The sequence below is a fragment of the Pangasianodon hypophthalmus genome, chromosome 18 (genome assembly GCF_027358585.1).
Source record: "Pangasianodon hypophthalmus isolate fPanHyp1 chromosome 18, fPanHyp1.pri, whole genome shotgun sequence".
Lineage (NCBI taxonomy): Eukaryota > Metazoa > Chordata > Actinopteri > Siluriformes > Pangasiidae > Pangasianodon > Pangasianodon hypophthalmus.
The window spans coordinates 6,547,083-6,570,812 of NC_069727.1; the positions used below are offsets into that span (position 1 = coordinate 6,547,083).

At 39.6% G+C, this 23,730-nt stretch overlaps 1 protein-coding gene and 1 non-coding gene across 2 annotated transcripts; both read left to right on the plus strand.

Annotated features, from left to right (window-relative positions):
* Positions 1 to 5,481: 5,481 nt before the first annotated feature.
* On the plus strand, positions 5,482 to 16,373 carry adm2a (adrenomedullin 2a). Its single transcript, XM_026922649.3, has 3 exons — positions 5,482 to 5,597; positions 6,035 to 6,250; positions 14,468 to 16,373. Exons 2-3 carry the CDS (start codon positions 6,168 to 6,170, stop codon positions 14,886 to 14,888), a joined length of 504 nt encoding a protein of 167 aa, XP_026778450.2. The 5' UTR covers positions 5,482 to 5,597; positions 6,035 to 6,167; the 3' UTR covers positions 14,889 to 16,373.
* A 6,835-nt stretch (positions 16,374 to 23,208) lies between these two features.
* trnar-ccu (transfer RNA arginine (anticodon CCU)) lies at positions 23,209 to 23,281 on the plus strand. Its single transcript has one exon. It is a non-coding gene; the product is annotated as a tRNA-Arg (tRNA).
* Positions 23,282 to 23,730: the final 449 nt, after the last annotated feature.

A 23,730-nucleotide genomic window follows, 5' to 3' on the forward strand; every position in this document is an offset into this window, starting at 1 on the left:
ATTTGCATGGAAACAGCAATAGAAATAGTGTAATAGTAAGTAATCAGTAAGTAAGTTGAATTCAGTGTTAGTGTGAAGCTAAGTCAAGTGAAGCTCTGTTGTATACCACAAGACACCACAATCGTATCTCAAATAGCCTCCACCATGACCCCATGACCTTTGTTATCCACTGAGACGGAGATGAGACTAGCTGTACCATTAAAATGAAGCGGTTAAAATGAAGTCAGTTGTAAAACCAGGACTGATTTATTTATTTATAAGGTGGATCTGGAGCCTATCCTGGGAAACATTGGGCCCAAGGTAGGTCAAGTTAATCACAGAACACCGCATACATATTCTACACCTAGGGGCAATTCAGATTATCTGAAACATCCACCACCATGCTTCTAAGAGGTAGGAGGAAACCAGAGTATTCAGAGAATTTCCACATGGCCACAGAGAGAAATTCCACATGGCCACAGAGAGAACATGGAAAACTGCACACAGGCAGTAACCTATGTTCAAGGGCAAACCCTGGACTGTGAAGATGTGAGGCACCAACATGAAAAAGCTGCTGAACACTTTTAAATAAAGGACCTTAATGAAATGCCTAAGAAATCAAACAACTACAAGCATTTCGTGATGCATAAATAGTGCCAGGTCCCAGCATATTTCTTTCCTTTCAGGTGTCTTGTTCAAATTTTTCTATGCTATGGGCCTCTCTATTTCTTCAGGAAAAGAAATATTACTAATAAATATAGTGTTTTCTCACATGATTGTTTATGTATTATCCAATTTGATGATATGTGGTATATTTCAGACAGCCATTAATTCATCTTCAGTAACTGCTTTATCCCGGTTAGGGTGGTGGTGGATCTGGAGCCTATCCCAGCAACAATGGATGTGAGAAAGGAATACACCCTGGATTAGATGCCAGGACATCACAGGGCACCGCACACACATTCACACACTCATTCACACACTCATTCACACCTGGAGGTAATTTAGAGTCATCAATTTATGTATTGGCATGTTTTTGGGAGGTAAGAGGAAACCAGAAAACCAGGAGCAAACCCACACAGACATAAGGAGAACGTGTCAAACTAGACACAGACAGCAACCCGAGCTCAGGATCAAACCCTGGACTCATGAGACGACAATGCTAATCGCTGCACCACAAGTCCCACCCCCATTTTAATATGCTAAAGAATTTGTTGACTGTGTTGTAATATTAAATATTGATTTTAGACCATATACACACTGTATGACAACTCCAAACAGTGTAAATAGGTTCCTTTTACCCATGAAACATTAATCCTTTATCCCTTTAAACTACCAGAACCAACTTTTATTACTTGTTCTTTTAACTACATAACATAGCTTTCATTGTACTCGCTAAATATTTCATATTAGCTACTGAATAATGTGCTTTAACTAAATAGTAAATAATAATTAGCCGGTTATTGGAAATTTTCATATAACAGCATGCCCTCAAGTGTTTCATTCCTTACTTATAAGATATTGCTAATAATATATTTATAACAAATAGACTAATGCTGTGAAATGAAAGCAAGTGTATTATTATTAAGTGTATTATTATGAACTATATTTAGGATTAGGATCATCAGTATGGGTGTGCCTTGTCTTATCTTGTCCTGCTGTAGTTTCTGGGCAAGTTGAGGTCTACCAAGATCCTTATCCACCCACAACACACTCTAACTGGTAAAGATAAAAGCAGCATAAAGCCTGGTGGCTGGTATCTAAAGCATTTCTAGAGAATTTCAGGAGAATTTCATTTCTTGGATATGTACTTATGATGTAATTCTTTGTGGGTGGTTGGATGGTAAAAGTAATGAAATTCTTTACTCAGAAAAAAAAACACTTCAACTGCTCATCTGAATAAATACTCTGGTAAAAGTTGACTTACAGCTTAAAATTCTGGACTTCCACTGCTCTTCATTCAGCCCTCAGACACCTGGCAGCAAGAAAACGTATATAAGGATGCAGTTCATTAACTTGAGCTCTGTATTGAACACTGTCATCCCCACTAAACTGATGACCAAGCTCAATGACCTGGGCATCAGCACCTCCACATGCAGTTGGATTCTGGACTTCCTAACCAATAGACTTCAGTCTGTTAGGTTAGGATATCACATGTCCTCTACCCTCATCTGGAACATTGGTTTCCCACAGGGTTGTGTGCTGAGTCCTCTGCTCTACTGCCTGTTCACCCACGACTGTATGCCTCTGAATAATTCCAACATCATCATCGAGTATGCAGATTATACCACAGTGGTAGGTCACATCAGCAACAATGATGAGTCAGCCTACAATCTAGCAGCACGGTGTTCTGCCAACAACCTCATCCTCAACAACGAGAAGACCAAAAAGCTCATTGTGGACTTCCAGAAATCTAATAGCAGCAGACACTCTCCCATCTACATCAATGGAACTGAAGTAAAGCTTGTCTCCAGCTTCAAGTTCCTGGATGTCCACATATCTTAGGATCTGTCCTGGCACCATAATACTTCAATTCTGGTAAAAAAGGCACAACAGCGTCTTTACTTCCTGAGGAGACTGAAGAAAGCTCATGTGTCTCCCCAGATCTTAACAAGTTTCTATCGCCACTCCGTTGAGAGCATCCTGACCAACTCAGTCACGGTGTGGTATGGTACTTCCACGGTTTCTGAAAGAAAAGCTCTGCAAAGGGTGGTGAAAACCGCCCAAAACAACATTGGTGCACAGCTCCCAGCCATTGAACATCTTCACCACAGTCGATGTCTGTGTAGAGCATACAACATCTTCAGGGACTCCTCCTATCCCAGTCAAAAAACTGTTCAAGGAGATACAGAACAATTCGCACCAGAACCAGCAGGCTCAGGGCCAGGTTCTTCCCCACATTCATTACCCTACTGAACTCTACACTACATCGTTAGCTATATTCTCTGCCCACAGCCTTGTTATTTATTTACTATATATATATATATATATATATATATATATATATATATATATATATATATATATATATATATATATATATATATTGTTCAAACACTTAAAGTATAACACCATGTCAATTAAACTTCAGGGATATCAGTCTGTCCAGTTAGGAAGCATAAGTGATGTTGAATCAGTTTCACCTGCTTTGGTGCAAATCAAAGTGACAACAGGTACACCGGAGAGGCAACAGCAAGACAACCCCCAAAAAGGGAATGGTTTTGCAGGTGGTGGTCACAGACAATTGCTCTATCCTTGTCCTTCCTGACTGATTTGTCTCTAGTTTTGTGTTTTGTTAGGGTCCTTGTCACTATTCGTAGCATGAGGCAATACCTGCAATCAGGTTGCACAGGTAGTCCAGCTCCTCCAGGATGGCACATCCATACGTGCCATCACAAGGAGGTTTGGTGTGTCTCCCAGCACAGTTTCAAGAGCATGGAGGAGATACTGTTACATGGGCCATAGGAGATGGGCCGTTACATGAGGAGAGCTGGACAGGGCCGTAGAAGGGCAACAACCCAGCAGCAGGACCGGTATCTGCTCCTTTGTGCGAGGAGGAACAGGAGGAGCACTGCCAGAGCCCTACAAAATGACCTGTGCATGTTTCTGACCAAACACCAGAATTGGCAGGTCTGCCATTGACGCCCTGTTCTCTTCACGGATGAGAGCAGGTTCACACTGAGCATATGTGACAGATGTTAAAGAGTCTGGAGATGCTGTGGGGAACGTTATGCTGCCTGCAACATCATCCAGCATGACCGGGTTGGTGGTGGGTCAGTGATGGTCTAGGGAGGAATATCCTTGGAGGGTTGCACAGACCTCCATCTGCTAGCCAACGGTACCCTTACTGCTGTTAGGTACTAGGATGAAATTTTCAGAGCCACTGTCAGCCCTTATGCTGGTGCAGTGGGCCCTGGGTTCCTCCTGGCGCATGACAATGCCCGGCATCATGTGGCCAGAGTGTGTAGGCAGTTTCTGGATGACGAAGGCATTGATGCCATTGACTGGCCCTCACGTTCCCCAGACCTGAATCCGAATGAGAATCTCTGGGACGTTATGTATCAGATCATCCGAAGCCACAAAGTAGCACCACAGACTGTCCAGGAGCTCACTGATGCTCTGATCCAGGTCTGGGAGGAGATCCCCCAGTACACCATCCGCCATCTCAACAGGAGCATGCCCAGACATTGTCGGCAGTGCATACAGGCATGTGGGGGCCATACACACTACTGACTTACATTGCGAGTTGCTGTAATGAAATTCATGCAAGTTGGATCGGCCTGTAATGTCAATTTTTTACTTTGATTTTCAGTGTGATTTTGAATCCAGCCCTCAATGTGCTGATGACTAGGGCTTCCACTGACCATTGTGACATCATTTTGTTTTCAGCAAATTACACAACGTATATAAGTAAATATTTTCAACTTGAATATTTTGTTCAGAGATCCAATGTGTGATTTAAGCGTTCCCTTAATTTTTCTGAGCAGTGTATATATACCTGCACCTTGTTAGTTTGCTCAATGCTACTATTTGCATTTCTGATAGATGCTAAACTGCATTTCGTTGCCGAGTACCTGTACTGTGCAAAGACAATAAAGTTGTATCTATCCATCTATCTATCTATCTATCTATCTATCTATCTGTCTATATATTTATCTATCTATCTATCTATCTATCTGGGAGATTAAACAAACAAACAAACAAACAAACAAATTTACACTTACAGAATTTACCAGAAACACTTATCCAGAGTGTACAGTTCTTCTTTAGAAGCTTGTAATTTGAGTAAAATTATTACTTGATTTTTTATATTTTACTCTTGTGCCTGTTTAAGGGTTAATGTGCACATGTGTGTGTCTGTAGGTGTGTGTGTGTGTGTGTGTGTGTGTGAGAGAGAGAGAGAGAGAGAGAGAGAGAGAGAGAGAGAGAAAGAGAGTGTGTGTGTGTTTGTATACATGTATCTTTTACCTGGATCTTTCCAAATAATTAAAACTACATAACTGGACCTTGGGCCACTACTCTAAAAGTGAATGAAAGGTATATGCCACATAACAAATGATACACACTAAAGGTACAAAACACACACCCTAGCCAAGCGATAAGAAAAAGTACAACACACACACATATACCATTTCTTTGTATTCCTCTCTATCACAGAACATAAAACAGATGATAAAGAACAGATTAATTAAAGAGTATATTAAATACATAAACCTAGTCAGCTTAATATCCTCATATAAAACGTTTACCTCTATACACTTCTGAATGTACTTCTGAATGTACTTCTGCATATAGTTCTGAATATACTCCTGAATATAGTTCTGAATATAGTTCTCCACACCACAGACAGAGAAACAGGTGATTTTAATGTCACTGGTCTCACTCTCATCCCTCTGCTTCACACTCCACTTTATCAACACGGAATAATAAACGTGACGCACCTTTGAATGGACACGCGCTTCCCAACTAAGCCACGCCCACTCTCTATTTAAACGCACCAATGTCAGCCCCACTTCAGAAGAGTTCAGGCTTCACTCACAGCGTGGGAAAAAAGAGAAAAACCTCAAGACATCATTTATTTTGCGCGGAGCAATACAACAAGCTTATCTAACATAAAGGTGAGTTATTTAAATAACTAAAATATATCATTATATACTGCATTTATTATAATATTTATTTATAGTATTATATATATATATATATATATATATATATATATATATATATATATATATATATAACATATGAGAATGTTTTGTTTTGTTTTATTGACTGCAGGTATGAAACATGTATGTTGTTTTGGGTTGAGTCCAGCTAAGCATTGCAAAAATTAAATCAGTGGACTGTGTGTGTGTGTGTGTGTGTGTGTGTGTGAGTGACTTTCAATCAAAAAGCATCCTCCATAGACGATTTTGCAGCATATTTGATGCATAATACTATTTAGACCTGAATAAGGTTTGCCCAAAAAGTTCTGGATGGAACAGCTCAGTAATTCTCCCTCTCCCTTTCTCTCCCTCTCTCTCTCTCTCTCTCTCCCTCTCTCTGTGTGTGACAGGGTTAGCATACCAAAAAGCAAAGCCATTTCAGGCAGGATCTTTATTTTAGGAACATCCCAGGAGCCCCTTCCACTTTTGTCCAGGTGGTGTGTCCTTCTCCAGGGGGTGTGAAAGAGCTTCACGAGCTCCACGATGCGCGCGCTTCTCCCTCTCAGCCTGTATTGCATCAGCCTCCTGTGCCTCCAACTTCACGCGCTCCCGCTGCATGGAAACAGGTAGGAACCTTTCCTAAAGGTTGGGTCCTTAACACATACATACCTTGTGCATTACCAATGGAAAAAAGGGCATAACGCAAGAGCATGGCTACATCCCTCAAATAAATAGTGCATTATCCATGGAGACTTAATATTTGTACTATTTTATGTGACTTTTTATTAGAGACCGAGTGCGCGCGACTGATAAGAAATGACCTATATATTATCATTAAAATAAATAAACAAATAAAGAAATAAATTCATTAGTGTTTACTCTTTCTGGACAGATAGCTCAGCTGGAAAGAGACAGGCCACTGTTAGTGTTTGTTTATGCTAATTTTGAAGCTTTTTTTTTTTTTTGTCACGCGCGCAACGTGTCCAAACTTGTTGGGAAAAGTCCAAGTAAAGAGCAGCGTTTCCATACTAGCGGCTCCGTTGTAGTGTGTGTGTGTGTGTGTGTGTGTGTGAGAGGGAGAGAGAGAAAGAGAGCGCAGATAGCGGCTGAATGAACAAGGTCACAGAGAGAGGCAGACGTGCCGCCGGTAACGCGCGCACTTCTCGCGCCAAGAATTACTAATTGACTTACTGCCTATATAGAAGTGCGCTACAAAGGTTCTGCATAATGACGCACTGACGTGTACAGGAAGTCCAAACTCCCAGGAAAAAAGAAAGGGTACTAAAGTACCTAAAGTACTTTTTCTTGTCTTTGGAGTGGTACTCTTATCTTTTGCACCTTTGCATCTTTCTTCTGGATATAGCGTGCTCTTATAAAGGGTTCAGGTACGCAGTGGTAGCTCAGTGTTTAAGATGTTGGACTGCTATAGCAGAAGGTTGTGAGTTCAAACCCCAGCACTGCCACTGATGGGCCCTTGAGCAAGGCCCTTAACCCTCAAATGTAAGTCAGTGTGGAAGAGGGCTTCTGCCAAATGCTCTAAACATAATTAGTTTTTAAAGTTACAATGATAGGTAAAAGATGTGTACTAATGGTATAGAAGGTGTACGCTTCAGAGTACCACCCCAATGACAAAGAATGGTACAGTTTAGTACACTTTTTGTGAAAGTGTTTTAACTTGCCGTTTAAGGGTTAAGTAAACACAAAAGACGAGAAGAACTAGCCTACTTAAGGCATTATTATGCAATATTAGGCAATCTATCTTCTTCTCCTCTCTTTCTGTCTTTCTCTCTTATCAGTTGTATTAAAATAATACAGCTGCTCTGGTGATATTATGATAAAGGCGTATATCATTTAGAGAGAGGTTGAGATAGACAAGGAGCCTAATACTTGTGGGATGTTGATAATCGCCTGCGTCAACTCGATACATTGTTCAAGGTCGAACAATGGCTGATTTGAGAAAATGCTCAAATATCTCTGGGCCGTTAATCATATCATCAGTGTGGGTTTTTTTTCTCATCCGCTCTGGTGCGCAGACCGGTTTTGTCAGTTGACTGCTTTGCCAAGTCTGCCGTGTGCACATGCGCCAAATATTAACACACAAGAGCGCGCATAAGACTAAACGAACAAGCAATTTTACACCAGCCATGTTTCTACAGTAGTGATGCGCAGAAATGTATACACTCACTGTATAGGCTATGTAAGGTACAGATGAGTGTAAAGATGTATGAAGAAAATCGAAATAATATCAATTTAGTTTTTAAGTAGATTATGCATCCTAAATATTCTCTAACTTTTGCCGAAATAACAGCCTCCCACCTCTTTTATATCTTATACAATTCCTGGGTCCTCTTAGTTATAATACCCTTCAACTATTCTTTCTTAGAAAAAGGGTACTAAACGGTACCTTCCCTCATAAAAAATTATTTAAAAGGTATGTTATATCAACGTTTCCAGGTGAAAGATACATATTAAAGGTACATAAGATGTACCCTTGATTGAGGGTACCACAGCAGAGACAAGAAACGGTCCTATTTAGTACTATTTTTTCAAAAAGTGTATCTGTTATATCTCTTCCTGACGCTTGGCAAGTATTTACCCATTCTTCATGACATATCTGTTTTAACTCTAGCAGATACGTCATATGCTTCCTTCTTCAGATCAGGGCCTTGGCTCCTTTCCTTTGAAACTATTCCTCTGTTGCAGGAAACTCCCACATTTCGTTTACAAATTGTGAAATAGTAGTAGATTTTACTTTTTCCCCCACACAGAAATCAGGAGGGGTGCAAACTTTTGCACCAAATTGAGTATAGTATGTAAAGTAAGTACTGATGATGAAGCACCATTTCTAACACAGTTCATTTTTCCCACTTGGAGGTCAATCAAAAGTAAAACAGGGTTTGTTTTTACGGAAGCGACTTGTGACCAACTATGGGCATTGGCGTTTTAGTCTCAAGCATTTGAGCGTCCGTCAAATAAGTTGGCAGGGATTGTGCAGTGTCAGTGTGCCCTCTTCTGGCTGAGTGATATTTTGGACATGTGCCTGGATCCAGTCGCTGCTTTTAAGGGCAATTTTAAGCCATCTTGAGCAAATTACATGCCTCTTGAATGTTTGAGGGTTGGCGTGGACTGGGACTGAGTCAGCACCCTTTTCTTTCCATTCTGAATGGGCATAATCAGTATGGTATATGTACTAAGAAGCACTGTACACCAGTGGCTCTTGGTCCTTGTACCCGAAACACCATGTATTGCATGTTTGAAGGATCTTAAAGACATTAGAGTCAGCTTGTCTGATTTGCAAAGAAAACCCAAGAATATTCCATGTGTGTAGTCTCCAAGAAATTGGATTATTTGCCATTCATTATTGGATGTTTGCCATTCATCATGCTTCAGGAGACTCGAGCAGTTGAATCAGACAAAATTTTTAAACTTAGAGGTCACGAAGAGATGTAGTGTTTACTTGGAACAAGTGGACAGTAAAGCACAACAACTTGAAGCTTTAACATCTGCGTTCCCATGATGGATTGAAGGAGGAAAGCTCACATTTAAAACTTTGTGCTTCAGTGAGTTGATTTAGCAAACAACATGTACTGGTAATTAGAGACTAAATGTTCTGTTGATGTGGAGAAAGTGAGGTGGGCAAAGTCATTTCACAGAAGTCTCCTCCAGCTGTCTTCCTTGAATTTTTTTTTTTTTTGGTGGCCAGCTGTTTCTGTTTTTCAGTGTTTTTAAGAAACATAGTAAAATTGTTGCACTGTGTAATTTTTTTGTATTTCACTTTCTTTATTACACAAAATGAGAATAAATTTAGGTCTAAAACTGGGTTAACGTGATTTTTTTCACAGATGAAAATCGCACATTGTAAAAGAACTCTTTAGTCATCTAGTTCGATCGGCGGTTTTAGAATGCTATTGTGTCCATATAATGCTAATTAGTGTCCAAATATTTTTAATTGAAATCTCAGAGTGTGTACGCTGCTACGATGCTTGTCTCAAAGCCACCAATAGGCGGACACCCAAAGATAGCTGGATGGCTACATATACGGTAGCTACACTCACAGGATAGCTATACATATGCTAGTGACACTAAAAAAAAACAAACAAAACATGGTAAAGGACAGAAAAAAATATTACTTATTACTTCAAGATCACTTCGAAGAATATTTCTGATTATGCAACACCATTTTCTGCACAACCCCAAATCAGGCTGATTTATATCTAACGCAAAACGTAATCATTTCTTAAATCGTGGATCTATCGCTAGAGGATCTTCATCGAATAATCTGACATGAAGAACACATTATCAAACAGTCGGTCAGAAATCGGCCAAGATTTGATTGGGATAATTTCATACAGTGTAACAAGTAATACCATTTTATACATTCGGAAACAATGTAAACATGTCTATGTATTCTGTGTTTTTGCATATTTCCATCATGTCTTTTAGTCATCTGTTCTGAACAAGGGGCATTCTCACAGAACATGTTTTCAAATAATTGTAAAAATGACACCATCTGGAATTGTTTGCCTTACTTGACATCTTGCGGTTTTGTTGGCAATGTAATATTCGGAAGCTGGAAGCAAGCAGCAAATTGAAAGTGAATTTTAGAAGCATAGCAGAGAAGCGTCTCATTTACAGAAGCATGTATAGCTCTGTTCGTGGTAATGCCAGTCGGCCCTGTCTGAAGCTCATCCGATGTGGTTCAGGATTCAGGCCAGTGGCCTTGTTGCTGGCTGTGATTGACACGAGACTGTCTGTGGGTGGATACACCAGATATACATAGTGCATATGAGCGCCATGTGGACAGAAAAGAGTCTTAAGTTCATTTAGTATTTGAGTAAATGTCAAAAGGTGTCCAAAATCAATATTTATTTATTTGCTCTTTTTTAACCAGAGGTCAAGGATATTGTTTAGCTTGTGGCAGGACATCTTAGACTGGAATGTTTTTTCAGTGTTTGTTCAGTAGGATTAGATAGCATGAATGCTTTGCTAATCTAGGCATGCAGTTCATTGCTATCGTGTAAAGACTGAACTGAAAACAGACCATAGATTCTGTTATACAGTCTAAATCTGGTTTTAAACTGATTACTCCAGTGTCTGAACAGTTTTCCCTTAGTAAGTATCGGGCCCAGATGAGCATGTGGGCAAAATATTCTGTAGTCAGGCAGAATTCCACTGTGGATTAGTGGCTAAGATTTACATTCCGCATTCTCCGCTCGCTCCCGGAGGACAGGTTTCCATTTAGCACAGAAACTCAGAGATAGCAAGATGGTCTCAAACTTCATATTTGTCTGTATTGCCAAGCTAAATCTTCTCTATACATTCTCTATATATCATGATGATTGCAAATTGATTCTCAGCCAACAAATTGTTCACTTTTTCAACTATTTGAGGCCATAGGAGACCATTCTACACAATTAGTTGTTACTCGTAACAGTTATATTTGAGTGTGAAAGTTAGTATCCCCCATGGTTTTTGAATGATAAAATGGAAAAAAATGTACCTCTATTTTACAATTTATCTACAAATTATAGAATTTTGAAAATAAAATACATCCTGCTGTAAAATGACAACCCTAAATAGAACGCACAATCAACAGAAAAATATTTTGAGAGATTCCAAAAGCTGCTCAGAGGATATAAAACAGAGACTGGAAACAGATGTCATAAGAGTGAGCATAAAATGTATTAGGGAGTGTTTATGTCACATTCAGAAATCTGATATCAGTTTAGGTTTTTTCACTGTTAATATCTTAACATGCACTATTTGACCATTTTGTTACTTGTGATAATGAGTGAACATCTGTGAAACTCAACATAGTAATTGTCTTGTTGCTCTAAATGAAATTTGTCATCTCCATTTTGTCCTAAGGGGATGCAGACTTTTGCTCTTGACTGTATCTTGTTAAGGTTTGTGGCCCTGCTGTGGCTGAGTTTAAATAAAGAAGTCACAATGACTTTTCAGTAGGCAGCTGTATGCAGGTATTGAGCACAGAGGAGTGTCTGATTTTATCACAAGAACCCCTGTATCACTAACCTGACACTATAATCCCTCAAAGTTCCTCAATCCTAGGTCTCAATTTGCAACAATTCACCTTTCACCAATTTATTTCTGCCTCCATCCAAACAATAAGGATACTGTACTGGGGGACTTGAGTGGCTTGCTATATTTAGACGGATTAACCTGGCTCTCCTAAGTCTTGGTTCTCCTTGGGGAACCAGGTAACACATGTAGGCCTCTCGATTATTAATCTTAAGCCACAGGAAGGGAAAATTATGAAAGTGGGAAAGTTTCATGTTTCTGTTTTCAGCCACTCTAGTGGGTGTCCAAGTCTAGTCTAGTTTATTGAATGTTTCCAGTGAGGAGGACAAGCTGAAATCCAAAAATGGGTCATGCTCCGAGACTTGCCACGAAATGAGATTTTCAAAGAGCAGTATAGAAAAAAAGACGCTTGTAGGTACCACTCCAACAGCAAAGAAAGGTACTGTTTAGTACCTTTTTCTCAGAGTGCACATATCACAGGGAAGAAAGTATAAACTCTAAAGTACAACTTTGAACCCCAGCTGATTTCATTATATCATTGTTTGCTGGCAGGTTGTTCCTACATCTTACTAACCTGAGATTGGATTCAAGTTGATTTTGAGGTGAAATTCCTATATGAGGTTCTTAGCTAGCATAGGAATGGAATTTATGTAAGAAAGCATCCACATGTAACGGGAGAAGGCCATTAGTTTGAGGAGTGATGGTTATACCTTCAGTCAAAGACCACAAAGTACAATATTAGTAGCTCAGCTGCTATAAATAAACCCAGCTTTTGGTTTTAAACCAAACACAGGAACCTTTTTCAGGAACCCAGCAAGATTTCAGGAATGTAAGAACTAAACAAACATTTCTGCACTGAAGGAACTAGGGCAGATTTTAGTTCCTTCACCATAGTTCCAGGAATCGATTTTCTTTTTGCACCATAGTAGGTAGGTTTCCGCAGTCTGGAAACCATTGGGTTAAATCTTGCTGTAGTTAATGTCCACAGGTATTTTGTGGCTATGAGTTAGATCTCGAGAGGCTTAACTCACAGCTTCAATATGTTAATTCATGGCCATATCTTGTTAAAAATTAGCCACTTTTACCTCAGTCGCTTCATACGCTACAGATCATTGCTAACGTGGATGTAAAAGGTCCGTCTTTTAAATAAGAGTCTCAAAGATTAATGGGGTTATTTACTGGTTAGATACACTTATTTATTCCCACTTGGGTTAGTTATTTTCATTAGTCATTGTGCCCACTATACAGCACAAGTTTTCCTGGGCAACTTGCCAGCACCAGGCTGGATGTAAGTTGAGTAGCTATTGAAAACAACAATGAAAAGGGGGCATGTCCAATCATGATTCGTGTCAAAGCATGGGCCTAACAACTCCAGGTCAAAAGAAACGAACAAAGATAGGACGTCAGAGATAATGAAACATATTACAAATTTTGTATATGAAAGACGGTGTCTACTGTTCCTCGTTTGCGGAGATAGCTTTTCACAGACACAAATGTTCTAGCTGGATTGGGTTTCCGGTTGTAGGTGGTAATTTTCTTCACTGAATGCGTGCAGAATCTACTAGAACTTGAGCTCACGCAACTGGTAATTGAGAATATTTTATGCAGTAGAAAAATGCTAATTAGGAGCCTGAAGCTGTGTTGCAGTTGAAGTTATTCCAACAAATTTGAACAGTGCTAAGGACAAATTGGTAGGCAAAGCACTTCCCACTGAAGTTTTCTCATCAGATTAAAACAACTAGTATAAATATATACCATACTCTTCTTGAGGGCCAACAAGCTTCTTGATGCCAGCCAGAAATGGCTGCCAAGTTTTAGTCCACAACCAGCAAAGATCATTGATACTCAGATGGTTTTTCTCCAGAAATCTTAATGCCATTCCTCATCATTAGGGGCAGAAAATGTCCCCCATTCTACAGTCTTTGGTGGTCTCATGGAAGACTTTTAGGGATTTAGCAAACATTGATGAGTGTTAATGGTGCTTCAGGTGAAGGAGCAAAGAAGGACGAAGTTGATGAGGGTATTAGTTTTTAAGCTTCTTGACTGAAGCCCAGACACTCTTTGGATCAAGCTCAAAGAGGAACTAAGCACAGCCACATGAGCTCTGTAATCATATAAAGCCTGTCAGATCTGGTGCTCAGGATGTCCATGTCTTGTGCGTAATGCTGATTAGCTGATTATTAGCTTTCGAAACAATAACACTAAGGACATGAAACAACACGTCTGAGTTACCTTTAACATAATTTCTGATGTGAACATGATTGATTCAGGAAACTGGTCATATTTATTTGATAATTAATTATCCTGCATAACCCCCAGACAACTTTTTGGTAATGTTTAACAAGGAGGTTTAAATGGTCCGTGTCAGGTAGCAGAGATTTAAATTGTGTGTTCTACTGATCTGCACGAGTAAGACCTAATGTAGGAACCAGTGCAAACATTCTGTAATGGATGTGAGCAGATGGTGGTATAAATTTAAGTGTTTACTGTACTATCTGTCCAGGAGAGCCATAGCACTCCTAAGCACATGAGCTATTTTTAGGGTTGGTTCTGTGTACACTTGGTAACTATTATATTGTGTAATGATGGACATTGTCAGGTAATCAATATTTACTGACACTATCTCACTTTACATAGTACAGGGAAACATGTATTTTCAAAATATTAATTAAGGATTACTTAAATATTACTTGTCTACTCAGTTTCCTTCTTGGAGCACCATATTTCCTTAAACAATACTCCTTGAACTTGATCATGTCTAGCAATTCAACAATTCAACACTTTCCTGTTTCTCTGCTTTGCAGGTTGGACTTCAAGACAATCTTACATCAGCTGAGGGAAGGAAGCTCTGCCTTCCCAGACTCTGATCCATCCTCTGATGATCCCACTAATGCCCCAGCTGTACCTTTGGACAGAACTTCTTTATGGCGAGCCTTACTCTATAAAAACCCACCTGCATCGTCACAGGAGTTGACAAGTGCTCTCAACCCAACTGCGAATTCTGTTGAGCGAGGATCAGAGTTAAACCAAAGAAGCCCCAGAGGTCGTCGCAATGCACATGTTCGGGGTCATCATCACCAACATGGCCAGCTGATGCGCGTCGGGTGTGTCCTGGGCACGTGCCAGGTACAGAAGCTCAGCCATCGCCTCTACCAGCTGGTTGGCCAGACTGGACGTGAAGACTCAGCTCCTATAAACCCACATAGCCCACATAGTTATGGATGATCTTCAGAGAGGCTACGGCCCAAACCGAAACCCCAACAAAACAGCTCTACTTGCATTTGAGCTCTATTTTTTGCTAATAGCTTTAGATTACTGTCGAATTTCCTCTTTTTCCTTTCTGCTTGTGCTTTACACTTTCATCATGCATAAATTAAAGTGCCTTTTTTTGAGAAGAAAGGATCTGATGTTACTGATATACATGGCTAAATCATTTTTTCTCTGCCCTCTTTTCACAACAAACAAGGACTTTCCTTGACTTTGGCCTCAAATTGGATGTCTTGAGTTCTTTAGAGACATTTTGACATTGTAATCCCTTTAATCCCTTCTGCGTAAAAAGTGCCACTTTGGATTTTTGGATCTCGTCTATGATGCTAAGTAACCTCTCATCATCTACAAACACGAGGATTTCACTTAAGATAGTTAACATCAGATATGGACTTAATTCAGGAGCGTGATGGAATTTCTGCCAAATTAAGGTGGTGCTGAACTTTTATCTCTTCTCTCGAATCTCCAAATCTTAAAAGCAATGAGTGTACCCATTGCAGCTTGGGAAAATATTCCCATAGTGAGTAGAAGAGATCTTGTCCCTTTGATTTGAAGACCACCAGCCCACCATGTCAAGAAATTCACATCTCTAGTTGCTCTCTTTAGAATGTCAGAACAGACATTTTATTTGAAAAAAGATGATCTTGATTCCATTTTCCTGCATAAATCATGGGCAGTTGGTTGTGGCCACTAAGGTATTGTTTTTGCCGTAACACTCAGTGAAACACTGAAGCAGATTATCACTGCTGTGGCACAGCTTTTTATGATTCTTGGACTGATATTCGTTAACACATTCATGAATTGTGAAGTGACGATAAAACCTCGAGCAACGTTTAATGAGCTGGTTATAATCCCTTCGGTTCTTTCCTACTAGAACCCTGCTGGGCTTAGCGTCATAAACAAACGATGGCTTGATCCCAAGCAATTCCTAACAGGTGATTAAAACACACACATTTGGACAGACACCAATCAAATTAGCCCTTGCTTATATCATTCATAATTTACAAAGTGAAAAATGACATCATTCTAGGAATTAATTGCTTTTTTAAATACAATATAATGACTGAAAAATAATAAAAAATCTTTTAAAAAGGCAGAGTCCCATGCACAGCCAGCCAGATATCTTAAAACGAAGAAAACAAGAGCATTTCTATTGTTGCACTAATTATAAGACTAAAGTTCTACCAAAATTTGAGACGAGAGTGCGCCAGATCTGCAATGACATAAATGCTCCATAAACGCTCTAAACGCTTGTTATGTATTTTAAAGGTCCTTTTTTTCGCATAATGATTGTGTCCCAACCCGTGGCCGTAGAGCTCACCCCAAAATTACTCTGTCTGTGCCTTTCAGGAAAAAATAGACCAGCCTGAAAATGGCCTGTTGTTTAAAGCCATGTTAAGACCATGTTAAAATAACCAAAGTAATCTCAAAAGCCAAATGTGACGTGAAATATCCTGCTGACAAATTCAGTCCAACAAGACCACGTTTATGCACTGTAGAAAGTTATTTAACTTATCATAACTATTCCTCTTCTGTCAAGTCGGCTTATTAAAATATATGTATATCCACCATTTAGATAATGTAAAGTGTTTACGTCGTGTTAATTTGCTGTTCGAACTTGAAATTTTAACTTAAAATATTTACAATCCAATACATATAATTACAGTGAATTTTATCTTCGATAAATTTTTACTACAATTTTTACTCAAGATCATTCCTAAAAGCCGACAACCTACTTAAAACCTGACAATACTTGACATTTATTTAAATTTCTTGATTTGTATCACACTGTAATTTACTGCTTTTTTTTAATCACCAATCTGCCTGTGATATTTAAGTGTATATTTAAGTGGAAGGGCTATATGATGATTTTACCGGCTTTGTGTAATCCTGAATGTGTGTTTTAAGGCTCTCTGATCACAAACACTGCTCACTCTGCTGTAATCAATCTTACTCCTGTCTCGTTATCACTGATCATTAAAATGCTTTCAAAAATGCTGAGAACCTGGTGAATCTGTAGCTTTTTTTATTTTAACGAGCCAATCCGTGAAAGTGTTCTTTAATCCATCCAAACCTGTTTTTGTTTTTTTGTTTTTTTCCACTTTTGGTTTTGTTTGTTGTGTTTATTTATTTAATGTAGACAACTAGCTGTATGATTGGTAGTGATGTGGATGTTTGGCGTAATCGCTGCGTCACTGCCTGACGTTGATCATTCCCTATGTGCGTCTGAGTTTGTGTGAAAACAGCGTGCCTGTCATAGCAACGTATGTTGAGGACCTTTGTCCTAAATCTGCAGGACTTTGAGGGAGGTTATCAGTGATGTCTGTTAGGTTCAGGCCACAATCACACTCCAAACTCGCATGTTTCACTGTATTACGATAAGGTCAGTTGGTATTTTAACCAAAACACGAGGCACTTTGTAGCAGGAATCTGTTTTCATGTCTTAACTTGAACTTAGAAAATGATGTAACTAAATTATGATCTATGAAACTTGTTATGTGTTAAGTACGTCAATGTGTTAAGTATGTATGAACTTGGTGAAACGTCACTCTCATGTATATGTACACTTTGTGAATATTATTATTAGTTCTACTATTTAAGTCATGTATTTATGCATTTGTATGTGAAATCGTTATTTATCTTCGCATAAGCAAATGAGAGCATCCATGAAGAAAAGGCCTTCGTTTAGTTACAGTGTTTTCTACTTTATAATGTTCTACATTTTGTGTGAAATAAAGCATTTCGCTGTAGTAAGATAACGTACAATGTCTCCGTTTCATTTAGTGTCCATATGAGCAGATTTTTTAAAAAGAGCACCTCTTAAATGTACCTCTATACACATACTATTAAATGTATTCAATTTATACATATTAATTAACATATCTTAATAAGAAGAGTGATAGTACTGGCAGAACAAATCCTTAGAGAGTAATACCAGAATTATTGGCACCTTTTAGGAGAATACTATTAAGTATTGCAAACAATTATTTTTAACAAATCTCAAAGAAGTAGAGAAACTACATATTCCTACTTTTTCTTCTAACAAAAATCTCATTAAGATAGTGATGTTTTGTCAAAATAATACGTGGCAAATTAATTGGTAAAGAATATTTAATAAGTGCAAACAAGTGACATCCTTAAAAAAAAGTTTTTTAAAATTTCCCCTCAGTCTCTAGGCTCATAGGGGTTTTCTCTAGGGGTTTAATGTGAACCCATACACAGAAATTCCCTTTGACTTTCATTACCATGGAGGAAAACTAAAGAGCTTTCAACACAATATAGCCAGATAGTTGTTGACCTGCACATATCTGGTAATGGATGTAAAAAAAAATAGATAAACAGTTAATAAAAAATTTGAAGTCTATAACATTTGTGCATATTGCCAAGTCACCTAGTAACCCGTCCTTCCCTAACACAGTAAGGAGGATGCTAAGGGAGGCTAAGAAGAGCTCAAAGATTGGCTTTTTCTGAAATGCACAATTTAGTGTTTGTGAAATTTTAAAATAAACCACTTGACACCACCTCCATAACACAACACTGTTTGGAAGCACAGAATGAAAGAAATCCACAAAATGCAGCATCTGAACTTCACCAAGCATCATTAGAACTAAAACTAGAATTGTGTAATGTAGTCACATAGAAACAAAATCAAACTTTTTGGCCATGAACACTAATGGATCAGTAATGCTTTGGAGCTTTTCTGCAACTGGGGCTCTTCTGAAGAATTATGGCATGAGGAATTCCATACTAGGATATAATAAACCTGTTTGTCTCTGTCAAGAGGTTAAGATTTGACCATAGCTGTATCTTTCAACAAGAACATTATACCAAACATAGATATAGAGCCAAATCAAACTATGGTTTGGACAGGACTGTATCTTTTTTGTACACCAAGTTTTTGACTTGATAAGCTTGACTGATGAGGCTTATGGTTCTTTATTCTTGCAGAACAGCGCAATACATACCAAAAGGCTTCATACAAATAAAACTAAACTGTTACAGGAATGACTGTGACAAACTATGAAGAACTAATGCACACTACAGAGGACTATGGTCAAAAAATTGACCCCCTGATACACTGCATCTGAGAAGCACCCCCATAGGATGATGCTGCCACCACCATGCTGATGCTGTAATGATATTAGCCAGTTGATGAGCAGCACCTGTTTTATTTTTTCCAGATGTTGCGTATGGAGTTCAGCCCAAAATTTTTTATTTTTGTCTCATCAAACCAGAGATTTTTTTTCATCGTGCTTTCAGAGTTCTTTAAGTGCCTACCAAATGCCTTTCGCTCAGATGTGTCCTTCCTTCTATGAACTCTTCCATAAGGGCCTGATTGATGGAGTATTTCTGAGATAGATATCCTGCCAACAGGTTCATCTCTGTGGAGAACTTCTGAATCTCTGTTAGAGTATTCATTGGGTTCTTGGTCAGCTCCCTACCAAAGAGCTTCTAGCCAAGTTACTGAGTTTCAAAGGGTCATGGTGGTTCCAAACATCTTTCTTTTCACAAAGATGGAGCTCACTGTATACTCCAGTCAAGCTCTAGAGACATCTCACCAAAGGGTGAGATGAATACTTATCTAAATGAGATATTTTAGTTCTTGATTTGTAATAAATCAACTAAAAACATGTTTTCGCTTCCTCATGGACATCACCAAATTCTGAGCTTCCTCCCTTGTGATCTTTTGCCAGGCCTTTACTGCAGCCGCTTTTAGTTGCTGCTTGTTTGTGGGTCTTTCTGTCTTCAGTCAGTGAAAAGCGTTCTCAATTGGGTTGAGGTCAAGTGACTGACTTGGCCATTTAAGAACATTCCAATTCTTTGCCTTAAGAAGCTCTTGGGTTGCTTTCACGGTATGTTTGGGTCATTATCCATCTGTACTGTGAAGCACCGTCCTATCGATTTTGCAGCATTTGACTGAATCTGAGCAGAATTCATCCTGCTATTTCTATCAGCTGTCACATAATCAATAAACACCAGTGACAAAGTTCCACTGGCAGCCATATATGCCCATGCCATAGCACTGCCTCCACCATGTTTGAAAGATGATGTGGTATGCTCTGGATCCTGAGCCCTTCCTCTTCTCTTCCCATCAAGTTAATCTTTGTTCATCTGTCCTTGGTACAAGTTAATCTTGGCTTCATCTGTCCAAAGAATCTTGTTCCAAAACTGGGCAGGCTTTTTTTTCTAGCAAAGTCTAGATGATTTCTAGCAAAGTCTAATCTGGCCTTTCTATTCTTGAGGGTTACCAGTAGTTTACATCTTGAGGTAAACCCTTTACATTCATTAAGGTGTCTCTCAAGAGTGTTCTTGACTTGGCTAAATATTGTGAAGGGGTTTTCTTCACACAGGAAAGAATTCTGCGATCATCCACTTTATTTGTCTTCCATGGTCTTCCAGGCCTGTTGGTGTTGCTGAGCTCACCAGTACATTCCTTCTTTTTAGGAATGTACCAAATTGTTGACTTGGCCACTCCTAAAATTTCTGCTATCTGTCTGACCATTTTTTTTTTGTTTTTTTTTTCAGCCTAATGATGACTTCCTTCACTTGCATCAACACCTCTGTGGATAGCATAGTGAGAGTTCCCATGAACAGCAATCAAATACAAATTCAACACTTGGAATTAACTACAGACCTTTTATCTCCTTAATCTGGCATGAAATAACAAGGAAACAGGACACACCTGGCCGTGAAACTGCTTGTCAGTCAATTGTCCAATTACTTTTGAGCCTGTGAAATTGGAGAGACTATCTAAAAAATGGCTGTAATTCCTAAATGATTAAAGCAGTATTTTTGTTAAAACCCCTTGAATTAAAGTGAAAGTCTACACTTCAATCACATCTTGATTGCTTCATTTCAAATCCATTGTGGTAGTGCACAAAGGTAAAATTACAAAAATTTTGTCACTGTCCAAATACTTATGTACTCAACCATACAACACAATAAAATGTGCAAAAACTGAAGGAGTCTGAACACTTTCTGAACCCACTGTAAATACCATTTGGTCCACTACAGTCCACCACAAACCTAAGAGTATAAAGTAGCTCAGATTTTTTCATGGGGAAGTGTACAGGATCCTCTAAAATCTCCAACCATGCTAGACATTACAGGAAGAGGCTCAGTGCTGTTATTCTCTTTAGAGGATATTTTAAAGCAACTATATTTGAAATGCAGCTGAGACAACACTCACATACTGGAAACTAAAGCTTTGCTTTTCACAACCAAACAGCATAAAATCACACTGGAGACATACGGAGAAAGTGTATTGTTGGACCTCAGGCTGAAGTTCACCATTGAACCTAGAAAAATGTTACCAGTGCAAGTCAAAGTGCTGGAAAGCAAACCATTTAAATCCATGTGTGTGTATGGCAGGAGGGAGATGACGTCTCAGCTGGTTCTCAGTCAGGATTAATAAGTGACTAGCAGCAGAGTCACACAATCACGCGACTTTCCACTGCCACCATGGAACACAGGAGAGAGGGGAGGAACAGGGGGTGTGCTGCCTGACTTATGGACTTGCAGAATAATATTTGACTCAGTGGTACAAGGATAATGTCAAGGAAAAGCCAATGAATGCTCAATTTGAAAAGGCTATGCCTGATGGCAGGGTATTCCCATGCAGCAAGAGGTAAAATAAACTGTGTATACCTTAGGTAGTTTAGTGTTGACAATTATACTGTGCAGTAGAGATATACCCTAAAACTGCAATTCTGTGCGATGTTCTGACTCCTATTAGAGAAATAAAATGTGGTAAAAATGGAATTTTCCCCCATATCCCATTATAAATCATGAATTCTTAAAATAACCTTCAGTCTGAATCAGCCACTAAGACCAGGATTAAGTTTTTGTAGAGTATCAAGGCCAAAAGAAACAACAACACCTACATTCAGCCTTCATAACACATTCATAACAATATACAGTTCTTATATATGACGATGCTGGTGAGTTTCTTAAAAAAAATCTGTCTGTGTCCTCCTTAGAGGTTAAGCTCAAGATTCTGTAGAGGCAGGATATTTGCTTCTGTTTTGGATCTTTTGGTATTAACTTTTCTACATCTGACTGTCTAATGCTGGTGGTTTTTTATTAATGAAGTCTCTAAGCTGGTTGTGCAGCAGGTCGTGTTTCTGCCTTAAAGCTCCAGGGTCCCCAGGTCGATCCTGAGCTCAGGTTACTGTCTGTGTAGAGTTTCTCTGCATGTTCTACTTGTGTTTGCCTGGGTTTCCTGCTACTTCCCAAAAACATGCCAGTAGGCAGGTTTTGTAAGATAAATTGCTCAAATTTGTTGCATGGCTAATATAAGCTGCTACTGTCAAGTGTGACACAAATTCCACTGAACTCCAGTACCAGGATGTTTTAGCTTAAAACCTAGTTATGTCTGCCAGCAGTTTAAGACATGAGAAAATGTTTTGAGAAATGTTTGTACAAAGTTCTTCCAGTGTCTGTGTGGATTTGCTATATACTGTAATTCCCTCCAAACTTACCACCAAGATGGAGGACCTGGAACTTAGCCCATCCCTGTGTCAGTGTTTCTCCAACTTCCTGACAGGCAGACCATAAGCAGTACAGATGGGCAGACATGTCTCACCCTCCCTCACCCTCAGCACTGGAGCCCCCTAAGGGTTGTGTCCTGAGCCCCCTGCTGTACTCATTGTACACTTATGACTGTGTGGCCACTTCCAACTCTACCACCATTGTCAAGTTTGCTAACGATACTGTTGTGGTGGGCCTTGTATGTGATAACAAAGGCTTACATAGAGGAGATTAAAAGCCTGGAGAACTGGTACCAGGAAAACAACCTCCTCCTGAATGTCAGCAAGACAAAGGAGTTGATAGTGGACTTCAGGAAGAAGCAGGAGATGAGTTACCAGCCCCTTAAGATCAACGGGGCCCCAGTGGAGAGTCGACAGTTTCCGATACCTTGGTATTCACATCATGCAGGACCTGTCATGGTCCTGTCACATTAACACCCTGGTGAAGAAGACCTGTCAGCGTCTTTACCACCTTAGACGCTTAAGGGACTTTAAACTGCCCTGCACCATCGAGATCATCCTGATGGGAAGCATCGCAGCCTGGTTTCGGAACGGCACCAAGCAGGATAGGTGGGCTCTCCAGAGGGTGGTGCAATCAGCCGAGCATACCATCCACACTGAGCTCCCTGACCTGCAGTCTATCTACGGCAAGTGGTGCTGGACCAAGACCAGGAAGATAGTGAGTCCTTCAGCCATTCAAACAATGGACTCTTCTCTCTGTTGTGGTCAGGGAAGTGCTTCTACTCCCAGCCCCAGTGGCCTAATGGATAAGGCACTGGCCTCCTAAGCCAGGGATTGTGGGGTCGAGTCCCATCTGGGGTGAGTTAAATTTAGGGGGGCAGTCGTAGCCTAATGGATAGAGAGTTGGACTTGCAATCTGAAGGTCATGGGTTTGAGTCTCAGGTCTAGCAGGGATTGTAGGTGGGGGGAGTGAATGACCAGCGCTCAATATCACGGCTGAGGTGAGACCCTTGAGCACTGCAGCAAAAAAGGCTGCCCACTGTTCCAGGTGTGTGTGCACTTGGATGGGTTAAATGCAGAGCACAAATGCTGAGTATGGGTCACTATACTTGGCCACAAGTCACTTCACTGAAGGTCAACACAGAGAGAATGAGGAGGAGCTTCTTCCCACAGGAAGAACCAACCAGGACAACACACAGGACTAGAGCTTGGACTTATTTGTGCAGCACCCAGTACCTCAGCCTGATGCTGCAGAGCATATATTGCACAAACAACTGCAAGTATCTGCACATTATTCAAAATAGAGTCGT

Excerpts from the sequence above, each read along its gene's own strand:
- adm2a (XM_026922649.3), top strand. The coding sequence starts at position 6,168 with ATGCGCGCGCTTCTCCCTCTCAGCCTGTATTGCATCAGCCTCCTGTGC. Across the intron at positions 6,251-14,467 it reads CTCCCGCTGCATGGAAACAG|GTTGGACTTCAAGACAATCT; the intron begins GTAGGAACCTTT and ends TCTGCTTTGCAG.